The sequence below is a fragment of the Podarcis gaigeae genome, assembly GCF_964106915.1.
Source record: "Podarcis gaigeae genome assembly, chromosome: 7".
Taxonomy (NCBI): Eukaryota; Metazoa; Chordata; class Lepidosauria; order Squamata; family Lacertidae; genus Podarcis; species Podarcis gaigeae.
In genome coordinates this window covers 768843-795977 of record NC_139683.1, presented here as the reverse complement: position 1 = coordinate 795977, position 27135 = coordinate 768843, and the positions used below count along the sequence as shown (strand labels likewise).

The window sequence follows — 27135 nt, the reverse complement described above, 5'->3', positions numbered from 1 at the left end:
GGAAGCCTTGAACAGGAGTCTTCCCCGCTCACTGGGCAGGAAACAGGCAGCTCATCACTGACGGACCAAGAAGGCAGCCCAGGCTTAGAGCAACCTTCCCCAACCTGCTGCCTTCCAGATGTTTTGGACTACAACTCCCATCATCCCCAGGGTTGTAGTACAAAACATGCAGAAGGCAGCAGGTTGGGGAAGTCTGGAGGAGAACATCCTGGAAGGGGTCCTCGTGCTGAAAGGCAGTCCAGACATCGCTGGTGTGGATCACAACACATGTGGGGAGCACATCCGCCATTGAAGCAGACACACTGCTTGGAAGGAGGCTGGGGGGCAAGCGGCTGGGGGGGGGGAGACACCTATAGCCAGGCAGAACTGGCCAGACTCACAGAGCTGTCTCCTTGCTCGGACTCCAGAAGAAGGGCAGGAACCTCAGAGAATCAAATGCCATATACAAACTGGGTCTTTCTGTGCTGGCAAACATTTTATTGGAGGGCAGTAGTGTCCTTGGGGCTGACAACTCATCGCCCTCTTTCTGTAGGTGGTGGCAGAATTATTATTATTATTTGTTTTCTGAAATTATAGAACTCCCTATACCCGGAGGTCCCAGGGCATTTCACAGAAAAGATCAACATAAAACCCACAATATTATCAAAATAAAAACACCCCCCGCCCTGGGCAGGCCAGCCCCCTCCCGGCCCAGGGAGGGCACCCAGCTATGCCTGGACAAACTGCTGGCAGGGAGGGCCCACGCTCCACCTCCTGCCCTTTCCATTCCTGATGGGGCTCCGTCCTGTCGCCCCACTGCTGGCTGTTCCTTGGCCCAGGTCCTTGGCCAACTCTCCTTTGCAGTCCCAGGGGCTTTGGCCTCAAGGCTGGCCGGGGCGGAGGGAGAGAAGGACTCGGGGTCTTCGTTGTCCCACTTATCTGCACCTCATCTCTGCAGCCCTTCAGAGCCGGACGCCTGGCTCTGGCACTGATGCTGCTGGTGCAGCTGATCTTCCTCCTCCAGATCCAGGCGCTGCAGCTGCTCCTCAACCTCCGCAGGGATCTCCACCTCCAGCAGATTCTCCATTCCGGCCTCCGGCTCGTCCCCAATGAGGACCTGCTCAGGGCAGAGGGAGGAGGGAAAGGGACCATCAGGCCTGAGCCCCAAGCAACATCCGACCCCAAACAGCTGCGTAAGAGCATCAGGTAAAACCGGAAGGGACTGGGGGGGGCGGACCCCCCCCCACTGCACACTCCAGGGCTTACAGAAGCAGAACAGGGGGCAGGGATTCCAATGAACAAGAGGAAAGGGGGAAAATATTCTGAGTGCTCAGCTTCTGCATCGCTTCCTTCTGTGGCCTGAGTTATCCAGTCCAGTTATCCAGAAACCCAACTGGATCTCACAAACCTCAATCACCACCAAGCAAAGGTTTTGTCTCCCCACCCGCCTCACGGGCTCTGCCTGGATGCTTGGAGATTATTCGCCGTTTTAGTTCCCTGCTTCCTGATTAAAAAGAGCATCACGTTCTCCCTTTAATCTTTCCTCCAAGCTAAACACATCGGGATCAACTTGCTTTTTCCTTTAAAGCAGAATACGTTGGACTCTTCATCACCTGTACCCCTCTCAGATGGGTCATGCTGCTCGCTCTCCCTCCTGTCCCAAAGGAGCCCCCCCCAACAGGACCCAATCCAGAGCAGCCCGCGGTCATTCAGAGATTCCCCACCCCAAGCATCTCCCAGCCATCCCTGGGCCTGAGTGACCAGAGGGAGCCAGGCGGCCAGTCCTTGAACCCCCCACTCCTTCCTGCCCACCTGAATCAGCTTTTCGCAGGCAGCCAGGACACCTGGGTCCTTTTCCCACTTGTGCAGCTCCCGCAGGATGAGGTAGGTGCCTTTCTCTCGCACCAGTCGGCGCCCCGGCTTGGTGGCTGTGAGCTGTGGAGAGAAATGGCAAAGGCTCGCCTGTGGCTGGGGTGGCGTGCAGAGGGTCTGCCTGGAGGCACAGGGTGGGAATCGAGCACCCCCAGAGGAATATGGATCTGTTTAAGAAGCAGCAGCAGACCTAGACGTGAAAGGGGGGGGGCAGCCTGAAGGAGCGAAGAGGCTCAACAGGCCAGGAGGGTGAGATGGAAGACGGTCAGCTGGGTGCACTTGTGGGGCCTACAAATTGTCACCCCCAAGACCCAAACTGAGGACCTTCTCTTCTCTGGGGCAAACCACAGGTCCCAGCAGTGCCTCAAACACTCCGGCTGCTCTGTGGCTTCTGAATCAGCTGCAAGGGTTTTCTCTGTAGGAGGGGGCTAACAAGAGCCCTGCCTTGCCTCCATGATCAGGGGCAGAGGCGGGTCTAGGTCCCAGTCCCTGGAAACCGCAGAGGAGGAAGGTGCCCTTGCGCTCGGGCCCTGCATCCCCGTTCCCCGTTGGGGCCCCTGGGAGAACAGGAGGCTGGACCAGGGGGCCCCGTGGCCTCATCCAGCAGATGCTCTCCTCCAGTTCTCCAGAGTTGGAGGCAAGGGGGGCAAAATCCACATTCTCTGACTCTGCAATCCACATGGATTTGCCATATTTTTCACTCTACAGGACGCACTTTCCCCCCTCCAAAAATGAAGGGGAAATGTGTGTGCGTCCTGTGGAGCGAATGCAGGCTCCTTGGCTTCAGCGAAAGCAACGCGAAGCCTCCGAAGCACAGAGGGAGCGTGTTGCTTTCGCTGAAGCCTGGAGAGCGATAGCTGCCTGAAGCCTCCGGAGTGCAGCGGGAACTCGCACTCCGCTCCGCAGGATTCGGGTTCCTTTTGCTGAAGCCAGGAGAGCTGCACAGAGCCCCTTCAGCCAAGCTTATGTGTCTTATGGTCAGGTGCATCCTATAGAGCGAAAAATACGGTAAGTTTGAATAGAGCTGAAATCTTTCTTTTCAAGACTTAAGGTTCCAGGGGTCTGTTTTTTTAAAAAAGCAAAGACTGAGGTGGGGGGATGACGACAACGGCAGAGACTTGGAAAAGGCCCTTCCTTGCCCAGGGGGGTTTGAAGGCCATTTCAGGCCAGGACTCACCAGCATAATGGCCTCCAGGAGCATCTTGCGGATGTCGGGGTCTGGCTCCCTCTTCTTCTCCGCTGGCAAGTACTGGAGGTCCAAGGGCAGCCCTGGGGCCAAGACAGCGCAGGCTGAGAGGGGCAAGCGAGCGCCCCCAGCGCCCCACAGTCCCACCTCACCAGGAGGCCCACTGCCCCAAGGCCCCCGCAGGACTGAGGGGGCTAAGACATCCCTGCCCGCCCCGCTGGAGCTTCCTGGGGCAGACTCTGCCCCCCAAGGTCCAGCATGATCTCCCTACTCCCTCTGCCTTCCCAAAGGGACCCACTTTCCATCTCGTCCTCCGGAAACTCCTCAGGTCCAGCCAATGGGAGGAGGAGGAAGGGGAGAAGGTCCACCTCTTCGCTCAGCAGCCACTCGTGGTGCCCTGGGGAAAACAAGCCAGGCAAAGACCCTGCTGGGGTGGGTTTCTGACATGATTGAGGATCGCAGAGACAGTTGGAGAGATAAAAATCAAGATAAGGAAATATGAAAATATTGATGAGAGATGAGAGGCAGGACCGAGATTTGGAGACGCTTCGAGGTCCAGGCTGTGGGAAGCCGTGAAATCAAAATTACAATTCGGAAGACAATTTGTTTCTTTTAATTTTTTTTTTTTTTTTATTGGATTATGATTTGATATGTTATAATCGGATGTTTTTTATTAGAAAATTAATAAACGCTCTAACAACAACAACGAAAACACCCTGCTGGGGTGGGGTCCAAGCCCCCCCCCCTGCAAGAGACTGGGGGCACTGGCAGCAAAAGGAGCACAGAAACTGCAGGACCTGCGGACTCCAGATGCAGGGACAAATTTAGCAGCCCCCACCAACCCACAGCCAAAGAAAAGCAGCAGGTTTATCTGGGCCAGGAGAGAGAGAGAGAGAGAGAGAGAGAGAGAGAGAGAGAGAGAACCCCCCCAAACCCCCCACTTACCATATTCAAAGCAGCAGTTGCGGAGCGTGCCCACCACCCCTCCTCGGCGGACGGATGAGCGTGAGTACTGTGCGAAAGGCAGCAACCTCTGCACCACACACCTGGCAGGAAGAGGGGATCTGGGGTCAAGGAGGAGCCCTAAGGAAAAGCAGGGGCTTCCCTCCCTCCCATGATGCACTGCAGGCCCCTCAGAGGCACCTGTCACTCAAGTAGGAGACATCTCAAGTGCTGAATGAAAGGCCTCCCTTCCAAAAAAGAATGACCTCTCCCTGCCCAGGTAGATCCCTCCTGTCAGAGCTCCATCCTTTCTGTGCTCCTTTTTACTAACTGTATCACCTGGGGGAAAGAAGCTCCCCTTCCCAGCTGCCTTAGAACAAATTGGTGAATGGGGGGGGCAGCTCACCAAATTCAGAGAGGAAACATAGAATCAGAGAATTGTAGAGTTGGAAGGGACCCTGGGGGTCATCCAGTCCAACCCCCAGCAATGCAGGAATCTTAATTAACTCCTACATGGCAGATGACCACCCAACCTCTGCTTAAAGTCTGCCACCTCTCATGGGAATCTGTTCCCTAGGACCCTCATACCTACGGAACGCCTCTCCCGGTCTGCCCCATGGAGGACCTTAAGGTCCATAAATAGCAGCACCCTAGAGGTCCTTAAGGAAGTCCGATTAGCCTCAACCAGAGCCAGGGACTTCTCAACACTGGCCCCTGCCTGGTGGAACGCTCTGTCTCATGAGACCAGGGGCCTGTGGGATATGATTTCTTTCTGCAGGGCCTGTAAGACAGAGTTGTTCCGCCTGGCCTTTGGCTTGGAATCAACTTGATCCCCTTCCCCTCTTTCCTTTTTCCTTTCTCCTTCTGTGATGGAACTCCTATTTGGGGACTTCCCTGGTTTTTTTCTGGCCCACGTAGGACCAGTCTGGATAGTTGGCCTTGGTGAAGACTTGACGTTTTCATCCCCAAAAAAGTTTTTGAGTTTCTGCTGAAACGAGGCTGCATTTTAATGTTGTATTTTAATCTTGTTTTTAAGTTGTATTTCAGTCAATTGTTTTTATACCTGGTGTTAGCCGCCCTGAGCCCGGTCTCGGCTGGGGAGGGCGGGGTATAAATAAAATTATTATTATTATTATTATTATTCCACTGTCAGTTCTTCCTGATGTGTAGTTGGAATCTCCTTTCTTGCAACTTGAAGCCCCGGATTCGAGTCCTACTCTTGGGAACGGGAGAAAAGCAGCTTGCACTTGCTTTTCAGAACAGGAGCTCTATGCATGCCTCTGTTGGGACTATTATATATTTGCTACTCCCCCTTTCTTCTTGGCAGTCTTCACAGCAACCCCTCCCCCCTGTGCAATTCCTCCACATGCAGAGGTACCCCATAACCCCCCTCGACCCCAGCGCCCTCCCCCCCCCCCCCGCACCTGCCTGGATCTGTCCAAGAGGAAGTCTCGGGCTTCCGGCAGCTGACTGAGGTTCGACAGCAAGGGCCCCAGGTAGTGCAGAGAGGCCTCGGGGTTGAAGTCTTCGGTGCAGAAGGCGTCCACCAGGGCCGGCAGCCCCCCCAGGCTCTCCTGCTGGAGGGCGGCCAAGAGCGCTCTGCATGAGGCCTCCTCCCGAGACAGGTTGGAGAGCAGCGTGCAGACCTCGTTGGCCATGGGGAAGGCGGGATCCAGCAAGCGCTTCAGCAGGACAGGAAGCCCTTCCTTCAGGGCCCCGTGGGCAGCGGGCTCCGTGGCCAAGTTGATGAGGGCGAGGTAAGCGTCCGTGGCCATGCAGGGGGAGCGGTCGCTGGTCAGGGCCAGCAGGGCGGACACAAGTTCCGGCTCCGAGGCCAGCAGCCGCCTGCCCTCCGGGTCACCCGTCAGCCCCATCACATAGTGCGTGGCCCGGTTCTTCAGGTCCACACGGGTATCTGGGCGAAGGAAATCCAGCAGCTCATGGGTCGGCTGCTCTGCCATGCTGGAAAAAAGGGGGGTCTGCAGAGAGAGAGAGAGAGAGAGAGAGAGCACCCCATGAGCCGGCCTGTGTTCGGAGACCCCAACTACGCAGGGAGGGTGCTTCATGTTCCTCTTCCTACCCTTCCTCTTAAAAATAAATCCTTGCGAAACAGGCGGGATCCTGGACTATGCAGAATTAGATAAATTAACAGGAAAGGTTCAAAACCTGCGGGACCAGAGATTCTTAGAAGACTGGAGTAAATATATTAACTATTTGAAAAGTAATTGTGATGAACAGATTACTCCAGTAGGATTGCAAGAAGTTCTGTAAGGAGGACTATTTGAAATATTGCAAGAAAGATAAGAGGAGAGTTGTTAGTTAATGATAATTAAGAGTAATAGAGAAATTTAGAAATGCAGAATAAGTGATAAAGAACGAAAAAACATCAGAGGAGTTGATGGAAGTATAAAATATTGTATAAGATAAGAAGTTAATTTTATTGTATAAGATAAGAAGCGCGCCCAGGCTTCGCAGACCTCTCCGCAAGCAGCGGGAGAGCTCCCCCTGCTTGCAGAGACTTGCCTGCATGTTGAAGCCTGCGCAGGAGGGGAGAGGGCTGCTCTTGCACTCGGATCCTGCCTGGGGGTCTCCAACAGGCAAATCACCCCAAAGGACATAAGAAGCATCCACTGCCTTCCAGCTGTGAAGGGCAGAGCCAGCCATTGTGGTGACCAGCCATCCACAGCCGACTCCGACTCCATGGATTTGTCTTTTAAAGCCCTCCAGATGGGTGGCCGCCTCTGCCTCTGCCTGGGGGAGGGAGTTCCACAGTCCAACCCTGGGCTGCGTCCAGAAGGCCTTTCTTTCGTCTGCCTGGACCTCCCAAGACTCAGCTTCATGGGCTGCCCAGCAGCTCTGGCGTTAGGAGAGAGTGAGACGCCCATCTTCTCTCCCGAAGGGCCCCTTCCCCGCCTGAGGGAGGGGGGGGGAAGACGACTCTGGGCTGGCTGGGACTTGAAGGGTCAGATCTGACAGGGCTGCTCTCCTGTGGCTCAATGGGGAAGAATCTCCAGGCAGGTGAGGGGGGCTCAGGTAGAGCTGGAATGGACCCTGAGGGTCATTGGGCCCAACCCCGGCCTGTGGCAGCTGATGGGATCCAGGCAGAGGGCAGCTCTGGGAGCAGGTTGAGGGCGGAAGAAAGATTCTCTCTGTCTCTTGCTCAGCAGCAACTGCATGGCCTGGGGAGACATGGATTGCATGGGTGCAAATGAGGGCATCCCTTCAGCGGCTCGACGGGGAGGGGGGGCTCTTTCCTGGCCAGCCTTGCTCCTGGCAACACCGGCTGCCTTTCAAGAGAGATGCTTTTCTCTCTGCCCCTCCAGGGTCTGAAACAGGTGGACTCCCTAAAAGGTGGCTTGGGACCAGGTGCTTGAAGGGACTGCAGAGCTCAGTCTCCCCTGGGTCTGTGCTGCGTTCATTTGAAGATGTGGATTTAGAAGAGGCTGAATCAACTGCAAGGAGATCTGAGCCAGACAAGCGAGTGGGAAGTTTTCGAAAAGCCGACAGGAATCCTTGGGAAGGCGGAGCGAGGGACACGGGCTCAAACCCCAATCCCTGCCCTGATCAGGACCCAGCCCCCCCCCCGGGCTGTGCTGTGGGGCTGGTCCAGCACCAGCTCCTGATGCAAAGGACCCAGGAAGCACCCCTGACCTTTTCGAGGGGGTGCTGGGGCAGAGTTCGGAAGGCGCCCCGCATGCAGCCTCCACGTGGGAAAGGGCTGCCCTGGGCATCGATGCAGAGGCGCCTGCCAGCAACGGGTTCCGTTTCGGGGGGGGGGAGTGGGGGCCCCTTTCCTCCCGCCAAGCCCGGAGACCTCACCGGCTCCTCACCTGCCTCTGCGCAGCCGCCACGCGCCGAGCCTCTTCCGGGTGGCGGGAGCTCGGCCAATCGCTGCGCCAGGGCGGAGAGCGAAGCGTAGGACCCGGATGCTCCGGGCCAATGAGAAGCGGCGCCCGAGCGCAAGGCCCGCCGGGACTTGTAGTCTGCAGCTGCCAGACCCTCCGCCAGCTCCCCCGGCGGGTTTGGCAGGAGGTGGGAGCTGCGGGGCGCATCTTGGCCCTCCGGGGCTCCTCGTCCTCGGGGGGGGGGGGCTCCTTCGGCCTCCTCTCTGCGGGGCAGTCGGCACTTTGTGCGCAGCATCGGGGAGCCGAGGGGTTGTTGTGCACTGAGCCAGGATCCGAGAATAGGCAGGTAGGATCCCAGAATGCAACAACCAGATTGACCTGTTAGGTCGGGAGAATCCTAGAATGCAACAACTGATTGGCCTGCAGTAGCAGCCCAATTTCTTGGGAGAAAAGCAATGACAAACCTAGGCAGCATCTTATAAAGCAGAGACATCACCTTGCCGACAAAGGTCCGTCTAGTTAAAGCCATGATTTTCCCAGTAGTGATGTATGGAAGTGAGAGCTGGACCGTAAAGAAGGCTGATCGCCGAAGAATGGATGCTTTTCAATTCTGGTGCTGGAGGAGACTCCTGAGAGTCCCATGGACTGCAAGAAGATCAAACCTATCCATTCTTAAGGAAATCAGCCCTGAGTGCTCCCTGGAAGGACAGATTGTGAAGCTGAGGCTCCAAGACTTTGGCCCCCTCATGAGAAGAGAAGACTCCCTGGAAAAGACCCTGATGTTGGGAAAGATGGAGGGCACAAGGAGAAGGGGACGACAGAGGACGAGATGGTGGGACCTTGTTCTCGAAGCTACCAGCATGAGTTTGACCAAACTGCGGGAGGCAGTGGAAGACAGGAGTGTCTGGCATGCTCTGGTCCAGGGGGTCATGAAGAGGCAGACACAACTAAATGACGAAACAACAGGATCCTAGAACAATAGGCAGGTAGGATCCTAGAATGCAACAAGGAGCAGCCCAATCAGGCCTCAGGAAGCAGAATCAGCCAATCAAACGGGCCCCATTGTGCAAATAATGTATATAAAGCCTGAGGGGTTTTTTTTGGGGTGGGGGTGGGGAATTCAATTCACTGTTCATGAGATGCAGTAAAGAGCATGAAATTATTACGGGATTCCGAGTACAGTATATTTCCGGCTCCTTCCCCACTGCTCCCCTGTTCTCCTGCCTGAGGGAGCCTGTCCTGGGATGGCCCCGAGGGTCCGCTTCCCTTCTTGGGGCACCAGCAGAGATCTCTGTGCCCACATCCCCGGACCCCCAGCCCTGTAGAGCTGGAAGGGACTTCGAGGGTCCAAGCTCCTGCAGGCAGGGATCTTTTTGTCCTGGCAATTAATTATTATTAATTTTCCAAATCTGAAACAAATTATCAGCAAATTAACCCAAATTTAACACCAATTTTAAAAAAAGACTTTCCATCTGCCTCCAAGATGCTTCTTTTCCCTCCCTCCTTTGCTGCTCACAGTAAAATACTTTTTCTTAGGAATGGATGAAAAACAATTAGAAACTATTTCCATTGATTGCACAAGCTTAATTCCTGTTTAGACATTTACCCAACAACTTCCTCAATTAATCAAATATAATTAATCTTTTTTTAATCGACCCACTAGTCATAATTTCAAATCCTATTTCCTCCCATACAACTTAATCATCCTGCCTTTTTGCATTCACTGCATGTTACTTAAAATACTGAGATTTTACAGACTCCATAAACATCCAGGGAAGTCTGTTTTACTTTGTTGTGCAATTCCCTTTTCACAAAGCAGACCTCAGTCCATTTCCCCAGGCTTAAGACGCTCCCCTCCCAGTCTCGCTATGCAGTCCTTAAGCCCAAAGGCAGCATGTTCTTATCTTTTCTCCCAGACTTGTTATTCTCATACCAAATACCAGAGAGCCTTACACCCCCCTCCCCACTTTCTGAAAATACTTTAAACACCAAAGGACACCCCTCCTCCTGCATATCAACATCCCCGGGAGGGGGGGGGGTGTCCCCAAATCTGAAATAGCACGTTTAAGCAAAATCAGTCTTTAACAGTATTTTCTTTCAGATTTTCCATCCTTTGCTCCCTTTCATACTGTCCCTACTAAGTAATGAATACTGAGAGGGGAATGGAACTTCTACCCAATATGTTTTATATCGTATGTTGCCCAATGCAGGGATCTCAACCAGATCACACGCGACGGGACATCCAGCCTCTGCTCACCAAGGAAGGAGAGCCCAGCGTCTTCCAAGGGGGCCCATTCCACTCAGTGTCAGAAAGCTCTTCTTCCTGGGGGTCTTTCTGAGCTGCCCTGGCCCTTGCCTCTCCATAGGCTCAGAACAAGCCAGCCACTAACCCCCCCCCCCCAGGATGGGGGCCACCAAGATCAGGCCTTCACCTTCTCCTGGGTGTTGGTGTTTGGGGCAGGGGCAGGTCACATATTAACATTGCAAAGTCTTAAACAGCTAACACTTAAACCTGACAAGCTATTTCCCCTCCATTGGACCCATCCAGCAGATTCCTCCCTTTATGCGTTGGGACTGAGGCTCTTCCATCCCCAGGCAGAGGAGAGGATGCAGCACTGAGGTGGCTGCTGTTTCCCAGAGACATCCTGATGGTGCAGCCTCTAGAGCTCAGCATCAGCAGCCCATTGCTCAGCGGGGCACCCCCCAAAATGGGTCTGGGGAGGCCATGACCAATGCCATCCTCGGACATCAATGCCAAGGTTGGAGAGGACCGGTCTCTGAGCATGTTCAGTGTGCTTTCATACTCAGTACCAAGATGGCCCTCGTAGGACTATATTCTGCATTATCCTTCAAGACTGCTTGGGGAGAGGGAGGAGGAACTGGTGGACTTTTATATTTCCCATTTGCCCAATGTGACCTTCAGTCTGGTAGCTCATTCCTTCGGGTGAAAGGGAACTGTCTGGGGGAATAAAGGTGTCATAAATTCTACTCAGTATTGATCCAGAGCAGAACTCCGACGCATAGTTAGCAGAGTAAAAACTTAAACAGGTTGCAGGATTCCCCCCAAAAATAGACCAGAGGCAATTAAAATTTCATGCAGCAGAGCTTTGCTGCTACTGAAGGCAAATAAGCATAATAGTCAGAAATCCAATACATTCAGGATTGGCACAGTCCATAAGAAATCCAGTTGCAGCAGACTTCACTTAAGCTTGCAATAACTTATCATAAGACTGTTACAGGAAAAATCCGAGGGCTCCCTTGGACAAAACAAAGACACCAACCAGGATAACTTGGAGCAAAACAGCAGCCTGTAGGCTTGGCCTTTATTGAACTGTTGCAACAGGGTATTCCCCTCACGTGCAGGAGAGAGGAAAGACCCAGAAGAATAGCGTGCAAAGTCTTATCAAAACTTTTGAAATTCCCCTCCTCTAGGTCTAGCCCACCCCCAGAAAGGAGGGGTTGAGGGAGGCATACATTACAGAAAGGAGGTGCTGAGGGAGGCATACATTACAGAAAGGAGGTGCTGTGGGAGGCATACATTACAGAAAGGAGGGGTTGAGGGAGGAGTTGGTGGTAACTTGAGTGTCTTGTCACCTGGCTGGTTCCTCCTTCCCCCCTCCCCTTCCAGGAATTTCTAGGAGACAAAGGGGATTTTGCAGTTTCCTGCCCCCTGAGGGAAGATCTGATCAGTGTCCTTTGTTTGAATCCACTCCCATATGCAGGTTCTTTGTGATCTTGATTGTCTTCTGTCTGGGATCATCAGGGTTGGCATGGGCAGGGCTCCAGTGTATGTGCTGAGACAGTGAAGGGATTATGGCTGACCAGGACTAAGCCACCCCCCTTTGTTAGTTCTTGTCATAGGGAGTAAAATAAAAATGGAACAGTGCAAATCCAATGTATGGTTGATTTTCTATGAATTTATAACAGAAATGTGGCGTTATGAATTTATAACAGAAATGTGGCGTATGTAGTGTGTGAGTGTGAAGTTTATACAAACAGAATGATTGGGGTGGGGGGGGTTCCTGCTACAGTTCCCCCCTTCGGAGATAAGATTGCAAAGGTGGTTACTTTGCAATCCTTTTCTCCGCACAATTTAAAGTGGTAAATATTAACCTGCTATTCTCCGTCCAGATGCGTGTGTCCATGTGAACTTGAAAGGGACTTGGATGTCATGCTTCTTAAGGATATTTGTATAGAAATATAACAGTGTAACAGTGCACATAGTTAGACATAGGATATCACGTAAAATTAAAATTTTGTTGCTCAGTTACTTGTGGTATTTTAGCACCTTGGAATAAATATTTTCTCAATAGTGGCGTATGCTTTACATTTAGCAGGAAGGTCCACTAATGACTGAAAAATGCAGTTTGCTTTGCCCCCCACCATTTTTGTGTTCTCGGGTGTCAAGGTAGCTCTTCTGTGGTCTCACACCGGCCTGGTGCAACAGTAGTAGCAATCCCTGGTGAATCCCCTTAGGGCTTTCATATTAACCATGTTGCCTGGCACTCACCACAGCTGCCACAGGTTTGGGCACGTCCTGAGGGAAATGTCCTTGCCTTGGCTTCCTATGGGGTTTTATTATTATTATTAATATAGTCTTGCAGTCATGGGAAGTTGCTCACTTGCACTTCAAGGACCAAAAAGCTACTTGCAGCCTGGATACACTTGCCCAATTCAAACTGAGTCCAATTTGAATTTATCTTGCCCCATGGTTCTCAGCTCTTCAAACCAATCTGTTAAAAGAAAACCATTCTTAAAAGGGCACTTGTCCAAATAAGTCAATTTAACTCTATAAGGGATTATTCCTGCTAAACCAAAGCATATCCACCTTCATGTATCTTAGAAGCTTCTCCTTGGTAAAATGAGTTTTAGCACATTTTAAAATGGGTAGGGAAGTTGGCAGAATGCCAGATGAAACAACAAAATGTGGTTATAAATTTATCTAATTCTAAACAATAGCCTGATCTGTTAAAAAGCATAAAATGTATGAGAATCCTCCACTGGGGTGTAAGGAATAAGACATTAGACATAAAAACAATTACACACAAAAAATAGCCCCCCTTTTGTGGAAATAACACACTGTCAAGACACATTTCAACATTCCTACGTAATAACACATAATACAAAACAAACTAATTAAATATCAGTTGCATATCTTGAGACAATTGGGATATTTTTTACGCATGTATCTTGAGGTTCAAAAGTCAGAAAATGTCCTTGTAATTCAACTCCACCCCCCTTTGTCAGCCCCACTTCCCCGGCAGTCTATATCCTTTGAAAGAGATAGCTGTGGCCACATTGAAAACTTTGATGTCTTCTGTTGTGGTGGCGAAGGTTTTCATTGGATCTGTAGTAACACACTTGTAAAAGTGATATCCTGTAAGGGCAGGGTGGACTTAAAAGACACAGTTAAAATAATAATAAAACACACACATACAATGACCTATGAGGAACCAAAAATAAATAAATGCTAAGACACACAATTTTAAGAAACCTGAAGTAGCCTGTTTTGGCATTCTAACGTCCCAAATGAAAATAAAAGAGTGTTTCTTGATGTGACAACATCAGTCAGAATGTTAATAGCAAAATACTGGGAAATGACTTAATACCCAGAAAATGAATGGCAATTTAAAGTTGTGCAAGTACCTTGAACTAGCCAAAATGACAGAATTAATAAGAAATGATCAGGCAAAGGGTAAACAAATACCATTCCACAAACAATGTTAGGTTGTGCTTCGCTTAATTTCGTAAACATCATGGAAAAACTGATTAAATAAATGAAAAGAGATTATTTGTAACTTAAAGCGTCAAAGGCACGAAGAGATGGAAGTCACAAATACAGCAGGGATTCAGACATGTTTCACAGAACAGGAAAGAAAGTTGCTGTGGGAGAAAAGAAGGGACAAAAACCTTTGTTATCGGGGTTCACATATCCTGTTAAAAGGGAAAAATTATTTCATGTGAGAAGCCTGTCAGGAAATGCTGTTCCTAAAATGCACACAAAGTCTGTGATTTAAATCCCTTGGGGGGGGGAGTGCTTTGAAATTTACCTGTGAAAAGAATTTGGCATGTTAATCATGTTAAGATTTGAAACTTGGCACACCTTTTGTCTTGCAAAGCCCCTGGAGCAAAGGACACATTAAGGGTGATTTCCCTCAGTGGCTCCAAGTTTTTTTTTACATAAGGAAATTAGAATAAATTTCCCCCTTCAGCCCAAGCTCCTCTCACTCCCTACAGTTCCCCCCTTCTTCCTCTATCTCTCTCCCCCCTTTGTTGCTGATCTAGCCTCTGTGCATGTGTAGAGTTCGTATCTCAGCAAACCTTTTATACTATTGAAAATGTTGAAACCTTTGGCTAAATTACCATTTGAATAAAGGAAATGAAGGGTAAGGAGTAGATTTAAAAAAAATAGGGTTAGATTTTTTTTTTTTAAACAAAAAAGAGAAACTGAGCAATTAAAGTATTCAATAAAGTTAGCAATTGTAGCCCAAGCAAAAAGGACTGCTTCCTTTATGTACAGGAAAGGGCTATCATTTTGTGTGATTTCCCTCTGGTCATTCGTGGAACAATGCCACGCCCTTATATATGGGGAAAAATGGCCAGAGAGTCAGAATTTATAGGATTTTTTTTTTTTTAACATTCTCAGTCATTTCAGCCTTACCATTTGTAGACAAATTTTTCTGCCCTTTATTTACAGGATAAATGGTCAAGACTTATATGTATTTTATGTGTATAAACTTTGAATTGACTTTGAAGTTTGATTTTTTTTTTTTAATAGTAGAGAAAATGATAAACACTGTAATCACTCAAATGCTTGAAATTACCAGTTCTGCTTCAAAACATCACGGATTTTACCTCTCACCTTTTTTAAAGTAAAACAAAGAGCAAAGTTGGGCTGAATTTCAACTCATCACATGCTTGCAGACACATGGCCCTCCACACAGCCACAAATTGGGAAAGCTAAAAGGGACCCTTGGGTCATCTAGTCCAACCCTAAATACAGTGTTCATAGCAAGATTTCAAGGCAAGATTTGCACTACCAAAAGGAAGAGAAAAAGAAAAGTAGCCAACTTTACACAGAACCGTTTTAGCAGATCTTGAGATAGTTTGAGTTTGCTTCCTTCAAGTTCCTAGAGAAATTATCTTTAAAGGAAGATTGAAGTGAACATTTTTCCTAAGAGGGAGAGGATCTCTTATAAAGCATAGTTAAAACAGCCATAGATTTGATTTAAAAGGAATAGAAAAGTGAGATTTTTTCCTGAACTTGCAGAGGAATAGTAAGCCTAATCTATGCCCCCCCCTTGCAGTTTCCTTTACAGGAAGCTTACTTGGGAGTAAATTTACCTGGCACAGAAGTAAGAAGGAGGAGGGGGGAAAAACCCCTGAAAGAGACAGAATGAAACAAAGGGGCATTTTTTAAGAAAAGAGGCCAGGAAGACCGATATCAGGACTGGACTCAGATAGACAATTTTGCTGGCTATGGAAGTCTCTACATTTAATACCAATTTTAATACCAATTTTTTCTTAGAAAGAACACATTTTCATAGGCAGATGCTTAATGAAATACATATACTGCATTTTAGCTTGAGAGAGCAGTTGGCTCTACTAGGCTTTTGCAGCAGAAACATTAGTTTCTTCACAGCACATTTCAAAATACTGGAAAAAAATACTGGAACACGGATATAAACTCATAAACTCAAACGTTGCAACATAACATTATCTACCATCAACTTAAAATCATACTCCTCACTCAAGCTACTTGGAGGAAGACTCCTTGGAGCCTCTCTCAAAGAACAAACATTTGCACACTTCATTCTAATGATTTTTTTTTTGTCCTGTTTAAGATTGATGAGGCCCAACATGGCTTCCTTAGATTTAAAATTTTTGAAGCAAGCTTGCAATTTAAAACTATGTGCATTTAAGAACAGTCTGTGGATGCCGGAGCCAATGTAAACACAAACCCTTTTAATATTTCCAAATCTTTGAATACAACTCATATCCTAAGATCCCTAAGATCTCTAATGTGTGGGCTCTCAGGCTGGGCTGTTATTATATCTACTGCCTTCTGAGCACCATTAAATTTACGGTTTCATGTTCTAGCTTTAGGTTATAGTTTAACACCACAAATTTGATGTGTTCAGCTCTCCCTAAGGGTTCAAACCCTGATTTTGTTGAAGGATCCCTGGGGTGGCCACTGTGCCCTGGGTTCCAGGTGGTGGGCCTAATCCACCCACTAAAAGTTACAATGGTCTCGTACTTTGTACTTGGAAAGACCATTTTGCCCCTTTATTTATTTATATATATTTTTTTGCCCAATTGGAGATGACAAGCTGGAGGGGCATATTAGAATCCTCTCTGGGGCAAAAAGGCTTCATGGAAGCCTTGTTGCCAGGAGGAGTCCAGCTAGGGTGTTTAGTGAGCTCCCATTCTCTCATATGTTATTATTAGGCTTTTTTCTTTTCTTTTCATTAACGAAGTACGCTAAAGACAGAAAGAGTGGACGCACACACACAAGGGAGGAGGGACAATGGGAAAGAAAGGGGGGACAGAAAAGGATCCTTTCAGTACTCAAAGTACCCTTGACTAACACAATTCCTACTTATCTATAAACCACGAATTAATTTCTGGAAATCTCAAACCTGAACCTGAAACAAAACCACGGGTCTCTCTGCCCGGAACCTCAAACCACGGGTCTCTCTACCCGGAATTCCTTTACCTCAGCGCTGCTTACAAGACTAATCCTAGTGTGGGGCCCCAATTCCCCCCTCTACCCTCCACGACAGCCTCCTGCCTAGCCTTTGAGACTAAGTTCGGAACCCCTACTGGACGCTTGCGCAGTGCAATGCCAGATTAAGGCCCGAGAAAATGAAGGTTTGGAAAGGAAACAAACAACCTTGCGTTCTGACGTACCCGGGTCATCCCTAACAAAGGTCGCCAGGCAGCAGGGGCGGCTTTGTTTGCATAATTAGAGGAGAGAGAGAGAGAGAGAGCTAGCTTTGAAGGACGCCTCTAGCCGACTCCGAGAGAGGGACGTCAGAGAAAACAGTAAAGAGCCACGCTTTCCCGGACTCAATTCCAAGACGGAAAACGGGGGAGAAAAGGGATAGAGAGATTAAGACGTTCCTGGACGACCCCGCGAGGGAACGTCGGAAAACAGTAAAAGTACCACAATTTCCCCGGTCATGTCCCGCGTAAGAAATTGGGGGGAGAGAAGGGAAAGGATTTGACGTTCCTGGACGACCCCGAGAGGGAACGTCAGACAGTAAAGTTCTGCGACCTCCCTGGCCACTTTCCGAAAGGGGAGAATCGGGGGAGAAAAGAATAGAGGTAAGACGTTCCTGGCCGACCCCGAGAGGGAACGTCAGAAATGAAAGAAGGAAAGTCTGGCTGTCGTGAGGACGCTGCTTCTCCACCCCCCTCCCAATTTATTTACTTCAAACCATACTCACGTTTGAAGATGTCCCCCGCGGATCCCGGGATCCTTTTTCTTTTTAGCCGGCTTGACCTCGCCTTTGCTCCCCCTGGTTAGGCTTTTGGTGACGATTGATTACCGCCCGCAAAGAGGAGGCAGGGAGAGGAAGAAGGATCCCTGGGCTAAGGTTGCCCAGTGGCGCCCGATCCCCTCTATCTCCCCTCTCACCTTTGCAGGAGAACCAAGTGTCCCTGAGCACGGTCGCCAAAACTGTTACAGGAAAAATCCGAGGGCTCCCTTGGACAAAACAAAGACACCAACCAGGATAACTTGGAGCAAAACAGCAGCCTGTAGGCTTGGCCTTTATTGAACTGTTGCAACAGGGTATTCCCCTCACGTGCAGGAGAGAGGAAAGACCCAGAAGAATAGCGTGCAAAGTCTTATCAAAACTTTTGAAATTCCCCTCCTCTAGGTCTAGCCCACCCCCAGAAAGGAGGGGTTGAGGGAGGCATACATTACAGAAAGGAGGTGCTGAGGGAGGCATACATTACAGAAAGGAGGTGCTGTGGGAGGCATACGTTACAGAAAGGAGGGGTTGAGGGAGGAGTTGGTGGTAACTTGAGTGTCTTGTCACCTGGCTGGTTCCTCCTTCCCCCCTCCCCTTCCAGGAATTTCTAGGAGACAAAGGGGATTTTGCAGTTTCCTGCCCCCTGAGGGAAGATCTGATCAGTGTCCTTTGTTTGAATCCACTCCCATATGCAGGTTCTTTGTGATCTTGATTGTCTTCTGTCTGGGATCATCAGGGTTGGCATGGGCAGGGCTCCAGTGTATGTGCTGAGACAGTGAAGGGATTATGGCTGACCAGGACTAAGCCACCCCCCTTTGTTAGTTCTTGTCATAGGGAGTAAAATAAAAATGGAACAGTGCAAATCCAATGTATGGTTGATTTTCTATGAATTTATAACAGAAATGTGGCGTATGTAGTGTGTGAGTGTGAAGTTTATACAAACAGAATGATTGGGGTGGGGGGGGTTCCTGCTACAAGACTAAAGCTTAACACTATATATACTATGTACAGAACATCACCCTAGAAGGAAGATAGAGACAGTGAAACCCAGGCACTTTTGGCCTCTTATTATAGTCAGCATGACCTTGACAGAAGAGATAAGAGAACCACTTTAAGCCAACTGTACTCCGCTTCCCAGAAGGAATAACCCAAACATCATGAACCCTCTGCTTGTTTCTTTTATGCAGAGAAGCTTCCAGAACCCTCTTGAACAAAGTAGAATAGGAATGATCTCTGCACATCAGATCAATACATCCTCAGGTGACATACCTCAGGTGACATACGCTTCAGGTTACAGACTCCGCTAACCCAGAAATATTACCTCGGGTTAAGAACTTTGCTTCAGGATGAAAACAGAAATCGTGCTCTGGCGGTGCGGCAGCAGCAGGAGGCCCCATTAGGTAAAGTGGTGCTTCAGGTTAAGAACAGTTTCAGGTTAAGAACGGACCTCCGGAATGAATTAAGTTCTTAACCCGAGGTACCACTGTACCAAGAAATGCAAACTGGCAAAAGGTGCTGGAAGATGTGCAAAGATGGCAGGAGATCGACACACTTGAGTCCTCTGGTACAAGTAACACGAGCACACTTGGGGGTTGGACTAGATGAGCCTTGGGGTCCCTTCCGACTCTACTATTCTATAAACTCCCCAGCCCTTGACTCTGTCAACTGATTCCTTTGTAGGTTTCCACGCTCCTTACTGTATCCAGATCAGGGAACCCATTTCACCTGTTGCACTGAGTTTAAGTCAAGAAGAAAACCTTGTTCTGGAATACATGCTGCCCCACATGGGTGCCCCCACGGTGCCCCCATCACCAACCCACACCGCTTCTGGCCTGATTCACACCCAGACAAGGTGGGCCTGGTGGGACCAAGAACCACTCAGCAGACATTCATGGTTACTAAACATGCTTTATTAGTCCTGTAAATGTCCTGAATCACAATCTTTGAGCTCATCAGACTCCCTTTTGTGCCCTGTTTCTAGGAACCGGTCTGGCCTTCCCAGGTCTGTGTCTGAGCGGTTTCATTTTGCTCCAGGGCTTTCCCCAGGAAAAGCGGCATTTTACCACTGAATCGGAGCAAACGGCAAATGGCCTTTCTGTGGATTGCTGTGGGTTCCAATTCATGGTGAAATATGGATTTTCCCAGGGAAAGCACCAGGACAAAAACAGAAACAAAACCCGCTAGCACACATTCTTGGAAAGCCCAGGCCTGCCCCTGGAAAGGGCAGAGCAAAGTGTGGGTGAGGCCTTTGGGTGCTCTTTCTCCCAGGAAGTTTAATCTGGAACCCGATACCCCCAAAGAGCCGAATAATGTGGTCAGTTTAATGCAAAACTTCATGCAACTTTCAAAATAATGCAGATTTACTCTGTAAACCACCTTGAATCTCTGTTAGGGAAAAAGGTGGGATACAAATGGTAGTAGTAATATAATAATAATAATAATAATAATAATAATAAAAAAAAAACAACTCCAATTGTGGGTCCCACCCCCCACTGGGCTGCTCAGTTACTGACCCTCAGTTAACTAGTCAGGGAATTCTTAGAACTTTTTAGAAGCACAAGAAGGCAGAGACAGAAGTGCAGGATGCCAGAAAAATGGCAATGGGGAGCGATGGGAGCCCTGCAAACAGAAAGAGGCTGACAGCCACAAAAGTTAAGGAGCATGTGTGGGGTAAATATTTCCCAAGAGCACGTGGCTTTGGAAAGAAAGAAACTCTACTCAGCTGCCGGGCAGACAAACCCCTGAAAGGGTCTGCAGGGCAAAGCGGAGAGGAAAAGCAGCGAGAAAGGCCAGCGGGAACTCGAGAGTCTGTAAGGCTTCCTCTGGTCAGAATACCTTCTCTGCAGGCTGCTGTCCGGTTCAACTACAGATATTGGGGGGGGGGGGGGAGAGAGAGAGAGAGAGAGAGAGAGAGAGAGAGAGAGAGAGAGAAAGAAAGAAAGAAAGAAAGAAAGAAAGAAAGAAAGAAAGAAAGATAGATTGATTGTTGAAAAACCAACAAGGTAAGTTTGTGGATATCCCTCACTGAGACTCCAAAAAGACATGAGATTCAAACAGGGAAGGTGTTGGTGGGACAGTGACCAGAAGGTTTTGTAGCTGCTTGTAGAGAGCAAAACACAGACCCCCCCCCCGGCAAAGGTGCAAGAGAACCAGGGCTCCTTCCCTGCCCCCCCCCCTTTTGGCCTGTAAGGGCAGCTCCTGAAAAACAGGGCAGGCATGAGAAACCAAGCAGTGAGGATGGAGAGAAAGGGCTCTTTCGCTTCACCCTTTGACCGCAAGGGGGGGCAGCTGGGATCAGGGGGGCAACAGCTGCCCCAGGAGCTCCTCCTGCACTCCCAACGCAGAGCTGCCCCCGCTGGCTCTGGGCAGCCAGCTTATCCACAAACAGCCCCCCCCCCCAATTCCCAAACACTGATTCCACAAACACAACTCCAGGCCAACATCATTATTTTGTGTTGAGTGATGGTCAGCCTGTCCGACTTATTTCCCCCAGAAGAGGCCACAGAAGCTCTAAATAAAGCAGGGAGGGGCTCTGCAAGATTTATCTGGCAATATTTACATGGGGGGGGTTATGATCCAACTTGGCAGCCATTAACTTGCAAGAGGCCCCACCCCCTGCCCGCTCTCGTGTCTGTCTCTGCTTTGCCAACGTAGCTCTCGGCTCCAGGTTGTCAAATGCAGAGAAAGAGCCACACACACACACACACAAACACACACACACACACACACAGCCCCCCTGGGGAGGGAAATAATGGGCTTGGCAGCTTTTGCAGGAAACTCCTGCAAGGTCCCTGTGGAACCGGGAGGCTTCCAACGCAAGAGACCTCAGTGGGACTTCCGGTGGAGCGCGGAACCGACTGCAGGCGAGGGTTCTTTCTGCGGAGGAAACCCCAGCTTTTTCGCCAGAATTCGGAGGTTTTTAGGGCGCCAAAACCCCCCGTCAAGCCTCTGGAGGGTGTCCAGAGGTCCAGGTACCCGGCGGTGCCAGGCAGCCGCTCGTTTGGTCGTCAGGTAGTCTTTGGAAAAAGGCGAAGAGTACGACGGAACGGGCGGTAGGCAGTCGGGCTGCCATTACAGCGGCATTTTACGGTGAATTAGCAAAGCCCCGAGCCTGCAAGGGATAGCGCTCCGCTCTCAAAATGATGAAACTCGGATTCGTAAATGAATTGGACATAGTAAACAACAAGGAAGTCTCCGAGTAACAAGGGAGAAAGTTCGAGTTCAGCGCTGGTTTTTGACTTCATTGAAAAAAAAGACGCAGTGTTACGAGCAGAGCCTAAAGAGAAAGTAAGTTACCGCTAGCGGATACTGTATCCGTCTCCCTCGGGTAGATAAAGTTAAAAAGTTAAAAAGAAACCCCCTTTATTTCAAAGGGAGGAAACTAAGAGGGAGCAGAAAAGAGGCGTGATAGAAAGAAAGCCCAGTCAGGAGGGCACCTATTCAACTGGAATTATAGACAGGACTGTCGCTAAAAATTTTCTTTTCGGGAAGAGGCAAAGCAGCGAGAAGACGCTCTGACGCCATTTTCAGTGGGAGAAGCAAGGAGAAGCGCCCCAGACGACATTTTAAAGGACTTCAAAAAACCAAACGCTTAATGTGGGGATTAAGGTATTAAAAAGTACTGTGGTCTGATGCTGGAGGGGTCACGTACCTACTCCCCTACCCACTATATCCCCGTTGTGCTTTCTTCCCCGCTACCCCCGATTGAGAAGTTGGAAATAGACTGAATAGATAGGTCGCTACTGAGGCGCGTGCATAGCACCACACTGGGACACTTAAAACTTCAGTATTAACGCTAGAAACCCCAGCTGTTCCTCTCTCGTGGTTTCGGACTTAGTGAAAGATATCAGCTCGGGAAAGATATCAGCTCAGGAAAGAATTTATCCACCCACCTTTCAGGACTAAACTCTTGGATCAATTTAACGTGAACGTTCTTCGTTGGGGGTGCATGGTCTGGTACCCGGGCTCAGCTTAGACTGGAGGTTCCGGGAGCGGCTTCTCACAATTGTATTCGATCTTTACTTGGACTGTATGGTCTTACAAGTTCATAAATCAGGTCCACGAACATTAAGCCACCGATTGGATTAGCCCGAATAGGGGCAGGAAGATCTCAAACTGACCACTCTGACAACCAACGGGTAACCTACCCCCCTCGAGATTTGGGGAGGAAGGGACATTAGCCAAGTCAACTAAGTGGAGAGAAACTGCGAACGAAGTCGGCTACTACTGTATTTATCTATATTTTGGGTTTGTTATCTGACAATTGTAGTTCCGCTTCGGTTACCGCTATTTGCTGCTCACTTATCTGAACCTGTATATATTTTTTGTGGCGAATAATTCTGGTATTGGTTTAGGGGATTTGGTCTATCCCAAGAGTTGGTTTTTGAGTAAGAATAAGAGCTCTAAAATATAGAAAGAAGGGATAGACCAGTAAAAACTAGTGGAATATTTGATACATAAAGATTAGTGATAATGTCATATAACCAGAAAAAAGGGGCGGAGGGGGGTACACCAACAGAGAGGAAAGCCTCAAAACAAGAAACGGAATTTAGAACAGAAATATTGAGGATGTTTGCAGAAATAAAGCAAAGTGAGAAAAACTTGGAGACAAAATTAGAGCAGGTAGATAATAAAATTGGAAAAATGGACAAAAGGATTGAAGAGACAGTGAGCGAACTTAAAGGACAGATTAAGGAGGTATCAAAAAGAGTGGATGAGGGGCTAAAAAAGACCAAACAGGAAATGAAAGAAATGAGACGGGAAGAAGAAAAAATGAAAGATGAGATAGCAGACTTACATAAAATACAGGAAGAATTAAAAGACTCCATCGCGATGAACAAACTCAAACAAAGGGAAGTGAATTTAAGAATGAGACAGGTCCCGGAATTACAAAACGAAAATATAAAAGAAAGATTAACAAAGGAAATAGCACAGTGGATGGAGTTAGCAGAGGAGGAAGTGGCAGGAACAATTCTAAATGCATACAGAACGAAAACTAAAGCAAGTAAAGTAAGGAAACTTCCAGGCGACTGTTTAGTTACATTTAAAGATAAAGAGATGAGGAACCTGATTTTACAAAGGAATAGAGAGAAGAGATTGTACATCGATGGGAACTATATAATTGTATTTAAAGATATTCCTATAAGACTGCTGAAACGTAGAGAATCATATAAACCACTGGTGCAATTACTAAAAAAAAAATAGAATAGACTTTCGTTGGGAATTCCCGGAGGGTGTTTCCTTCTTTTATAAAGGAGTTAAAAGAAGGCTGACAAGCCCCGAAGAAGTAGGAAAGTTTACAAGAAGATACAAAGAACTTCAACAAGGAGAGGAGGAGTCGAAAGGAGCTGAAGGCGGAAGAAGTCCGAGGGTGGAATCAGAGCAGGGAGAAGAGGAAGATCGGAGCGAAAGGAAAACAGAGGAAGAGGAAGAAGACGAAGAAGGAGAAGAACCAGAGAGACTTTAGGTAAAACAAAAAAAACAAAAAACTAAATTCAATAAAAATGACATTAAAATTATGTAGTTGGAATGTTAATGGGATGAACGATAAGAAAAAACGGAATGGAATTGAGCGTTTCTTAAAAAAGAAGAACTTGGATGTCACATGTTTACAAGAAATGCATGTGGCGAAGAAACACAGAAAAATCCTGATTAATAAGAGGTTAGGGAACGAATTCATCTCCTCAGACAAAGAGAAAAAAAGGGGAGTTGTATTATATATTAAAAGCAAAATTGAGGCACACGAATTATTTAAGGATGAGGAAGGAAGAATAATTGCGGTGCGTATAAATTGGCAAGGCGAAGCATTGATAATAGTGGGGATTTATGCCCCTAATGGGAATAAAACAGAATTTTTTAGCTCATTGGAAGAAAAGTTATTTGAATACATGGACCAAAAAATCATACTAATGGGAGACCTGAATGATGTGGTTTCAAATGAAATGGACCGACTAAGAAACTCAAAAAATAGAGATGGTAAATTACCTAAGACATTTTTCACATTGACTAAGAATTGCAACCTTATCGACATATGGAGACTGAAACACCCTTTAGAGAAACAATTCACATATCATTCAGAGCCGAACCAGTCATTCTCAAGATTAGACCAAATATGGATATCGAATGAACTGTCACCAAGAGTTAAAAAAGTCGAAATCCAGGCTAAAGTTATATCAGATCATAATCCAATCAAAATGGAGATGAAGGGAGTGGAAGAACGAACCTTTAGATGGAGATTAAATGATAACCTATGGGATGACCAAAAATTTGTTGAAAGAATTCGGAAAAAACTAGGGGAATACTTCCTAGATAATCTCGACAAAGGGGTGAAAACAAGTACGGTATGGGACACAAGTAAGGCTGTAATGAGGGGCCTCTTTATTCAACAAAATGTCTTGAAAAAAAAGAACAAGGAAAAGAGGTTAAAAGAGATTTTGAGACAGATTATGGATAATGAGCAGAAACTGATCAAAAAGCCGAATAATGAAAGAATAATGCAGGAAATAAAGTCCCTCCAAACACAGGTTGCAATTATAATAAATAAGGAGGTTGAGTGGAATATTAAATGGTTAAGACAAAAAAACTTTGAATTCGCCAATAAGTCAGGCAAATGGCTTGCGTGGCAAGTCAAAAAGAGGAAGGAGCAAAATACAATCAACAAAATAGTAATAAACGGAGAAGAAACAACTGACCCGAAAGAAATTAGAAAAGGGTTCTTGGATTTTTATGAGCATCTTTACAGAAATAAAGAAAGGAATAACAAGAAAAAGATAGAAAGATATTTAAAAGAAAAGATGGTGAAGAAGATGTCATCAGAGGAAAAAGATCAGCTAAATGCCCCAATTTGCAGAATAGAGATAGAACAGGTGATAAAAGAACTGAAAAGAGGAAAGGCACCGGGTCCAGACGGGTTCACACCGAGCTACTATAAGGAAATGAAAGATACATTGATAACACCACTAATGGAAGTAATGAATAACATTTTAAAAGAAAGAGACATGCCCGGTTCGTGGAAAGAGGCCTTTATAACAATTATCCCCAAACAAGACTCGGATCTAACTCAAGTTAGGAATTACAGACCCATCTCCTTATTAAACACGGACTACAAGATCTTTGCCGGTATTCTAGCCAAAAGACTAAAAAAGATATTAACAAGGATGATACATGAAGATCAGACGGGCTTTCTCCCGGGTAGGTTAATAAGAAACAATACAAGATTCATAATTAACCTTATCGAATACCTATCAGATAGTCGCGATAAACCAGCTAGTCTAATCTTCATAGACGCGGAGAAAGCCTTCGATAATATAATTTGGGACTTTATGTTTAAAAATTTGGAGGTAATGGAAGTGGGACAGGAGTTCTTAAATGGTATAGGGGCAATTTACACTGAGCAGAAGGCGAGACTGATAGTCAATGGAGCTATTACTGAGGAAATAAAAATTTCTAAGGGAACGAGGCAGGGCTGCCCGCTCTCACCGTTGCTCTTTATAGTAGTCCTAGAAGTGCTGCTGAATGCAATAAGACAAAACAAGCAAATTAAAGGGATAACATTAGGTTCAAATGAGTACAAAGTTAAAGCTTATGCAGACGATGTGGTTCTAACGGTGGAAGAACCTATAGAAAGTATAAGGGTGATTCTGGATGAGATGGAGGAATTTGGGAAACTTGCAGGATTCAAATTGAATAAGAGTAAGACAAAAATGATCGTTAAAAACTTGGATCAGGATAAGGCTGCAATAGTACAACAACAAACTGGAATTGAGGTTATTAAAAAGATAAAATACTTAGGAATCTGGATTACCAACAAAAATATTGACCTATATCAAAACAATTACATTCCGATCTGGAATAAAATTAAAAAAGATTTAGAGGTTTGGGCCAGAATGAAACTATCATTCTGGGGAAGAATATCTATGGTGAAAATGATGTTGTTACCCAAGCTGTTATTTCTGTTCCAAACATTACCCATACTAAAAGGAACAAAAAATTTTAAAGAATGGCAAAAAGCCATCTCTAGATATGTTTGGGAAGGGAAGAAACCCAGAATTAAATTTAAGTTGTTGACGGATGCTACAGAAAGAGGGGGCTTCGCCCTACCAGACATGAGACTTTACTACGAAGCGACATGTTTGTGTTGGATGAAAGAATGGGTTAAGCTGGAAAACAGAGAGTTATTAGACCTTGAAGGGTACAACAACAAATTTGGGTGGCACGCATACCTATGGAAGGATAAAAAAAGGGCGCACAAGGGGTTCACCAGTCACATCTCTAAGGGCCCACTAATAGAGGTCTGGGACAGATATAAGAACATATTAGAGCCGAGAACACCACACTGGCTTTCTCCTCAGGATTTAACAAGCGTTAAGAAAGTTAATATGGAAGAAAAGAGGGGGAAGTATGGAGAAATGGTCATAAATGAAGGAGGGAAGTGGAAAGTTAAACCATACGACCAGGTTAAAACGCTCACACAGGGGTGGCTCCACTACTTCCAGATAAATGAGATGTTTAAAGCAGAGGTGAAGGAAAGGGGCTATGAGGAAAAAGAATCAATATTTCAAAAAGAGATAATAAACAGTGAACATAAAAACCTCTCTAAAATGTATAAAATACTTTTGGAGTGGTACACGAAGGATGAGGAGGTGAAGTCAGTGATGGTACAGTGGGCGAGGGATTTCGGGTATAATATTCAAATGGAAGACTGGGAAAAGCTTTGGAGAGTGAATATAAAATTCACGGCCTGTATGTCACTCAGGGAAAATGTGATGAAAATGCAATACAGGTGGTATATGACACCCGTGAAATTGGCCAAGATGTACAAGGTAGACAACAA

The 27135-nt window shown here is 47.3% G+C and overlaps 2 protein-coding genes across 2 annotated transcripts in view; both read right to left on the bottom strand.

The window, feature by feature from the left end:
• Nucleotides 1-456: 456 nt before the first annotated feature.
• On the bottom strand, nt 457-7870 carry HGH1 (HGH1 homolog). Its single transcript, XM_083749331.1, has 7 exons — nt 7810-7870; nt 5408-5958; nt 3983-4083; nt 3336-3434; nt 3029-3120; nt 1792-1914; nt 457-1096 (listed from the first exon to the last, which is right to left on the bottom strand). Exons 2-7 carry the CDS (start codon nt 5938-5940, stop codon nt 926-928), a joined length of 1119 nt encoding a protein of 372 aa, XP_083605457.1. The 5' UTR covers nt 5941-5958; nt 7810-7870; the 3' UTR covers nt 457-925.
• Nucleotides 7871-20898: 13028 nt separating this feature from the next.
• The window catches only part of NUGGC (nuclear GTPase, germinal center associated), a 42178-nt gene continuing 35941 nt past the window's right edge, over nt 20899-27135 (bottom strand). Inside the window, exon 27 of the mRNA XM_083749554.1 lies at nt 20899-21127. The gene's annotated coding sequence lies outside the window, so the exon portion shown is untranslated. The remainder of the gene's footprint in view (nt 21128-27135) is intronic.

Excerpts from the sequence above, each read along its gene's own strand:
- HGH1 (XM_083749331.1), bottom strand. The coding sequence starts at position 5,940 with ATGGCAGAGCAGCCGACCCATGAGCTGCTGGATTTCCTTCGCCCAGAT. Across the intron at positions 3,435-3,982 it reads CAACTGCTGCTTTGAATATG|GGCACCACGAGTGGCTGCTG; the intron begins GTAAGTGGGGGG and ends TGTTTTCCCCAG. Across the intron at positions 1,097-1,791 it reads CCTGCGAAAAGCTGATTCAG|GTCCTCATTGGGGACGAGCC; the intron begins GTGGGCAGGAAG and ends TGCCCTGAGCAG.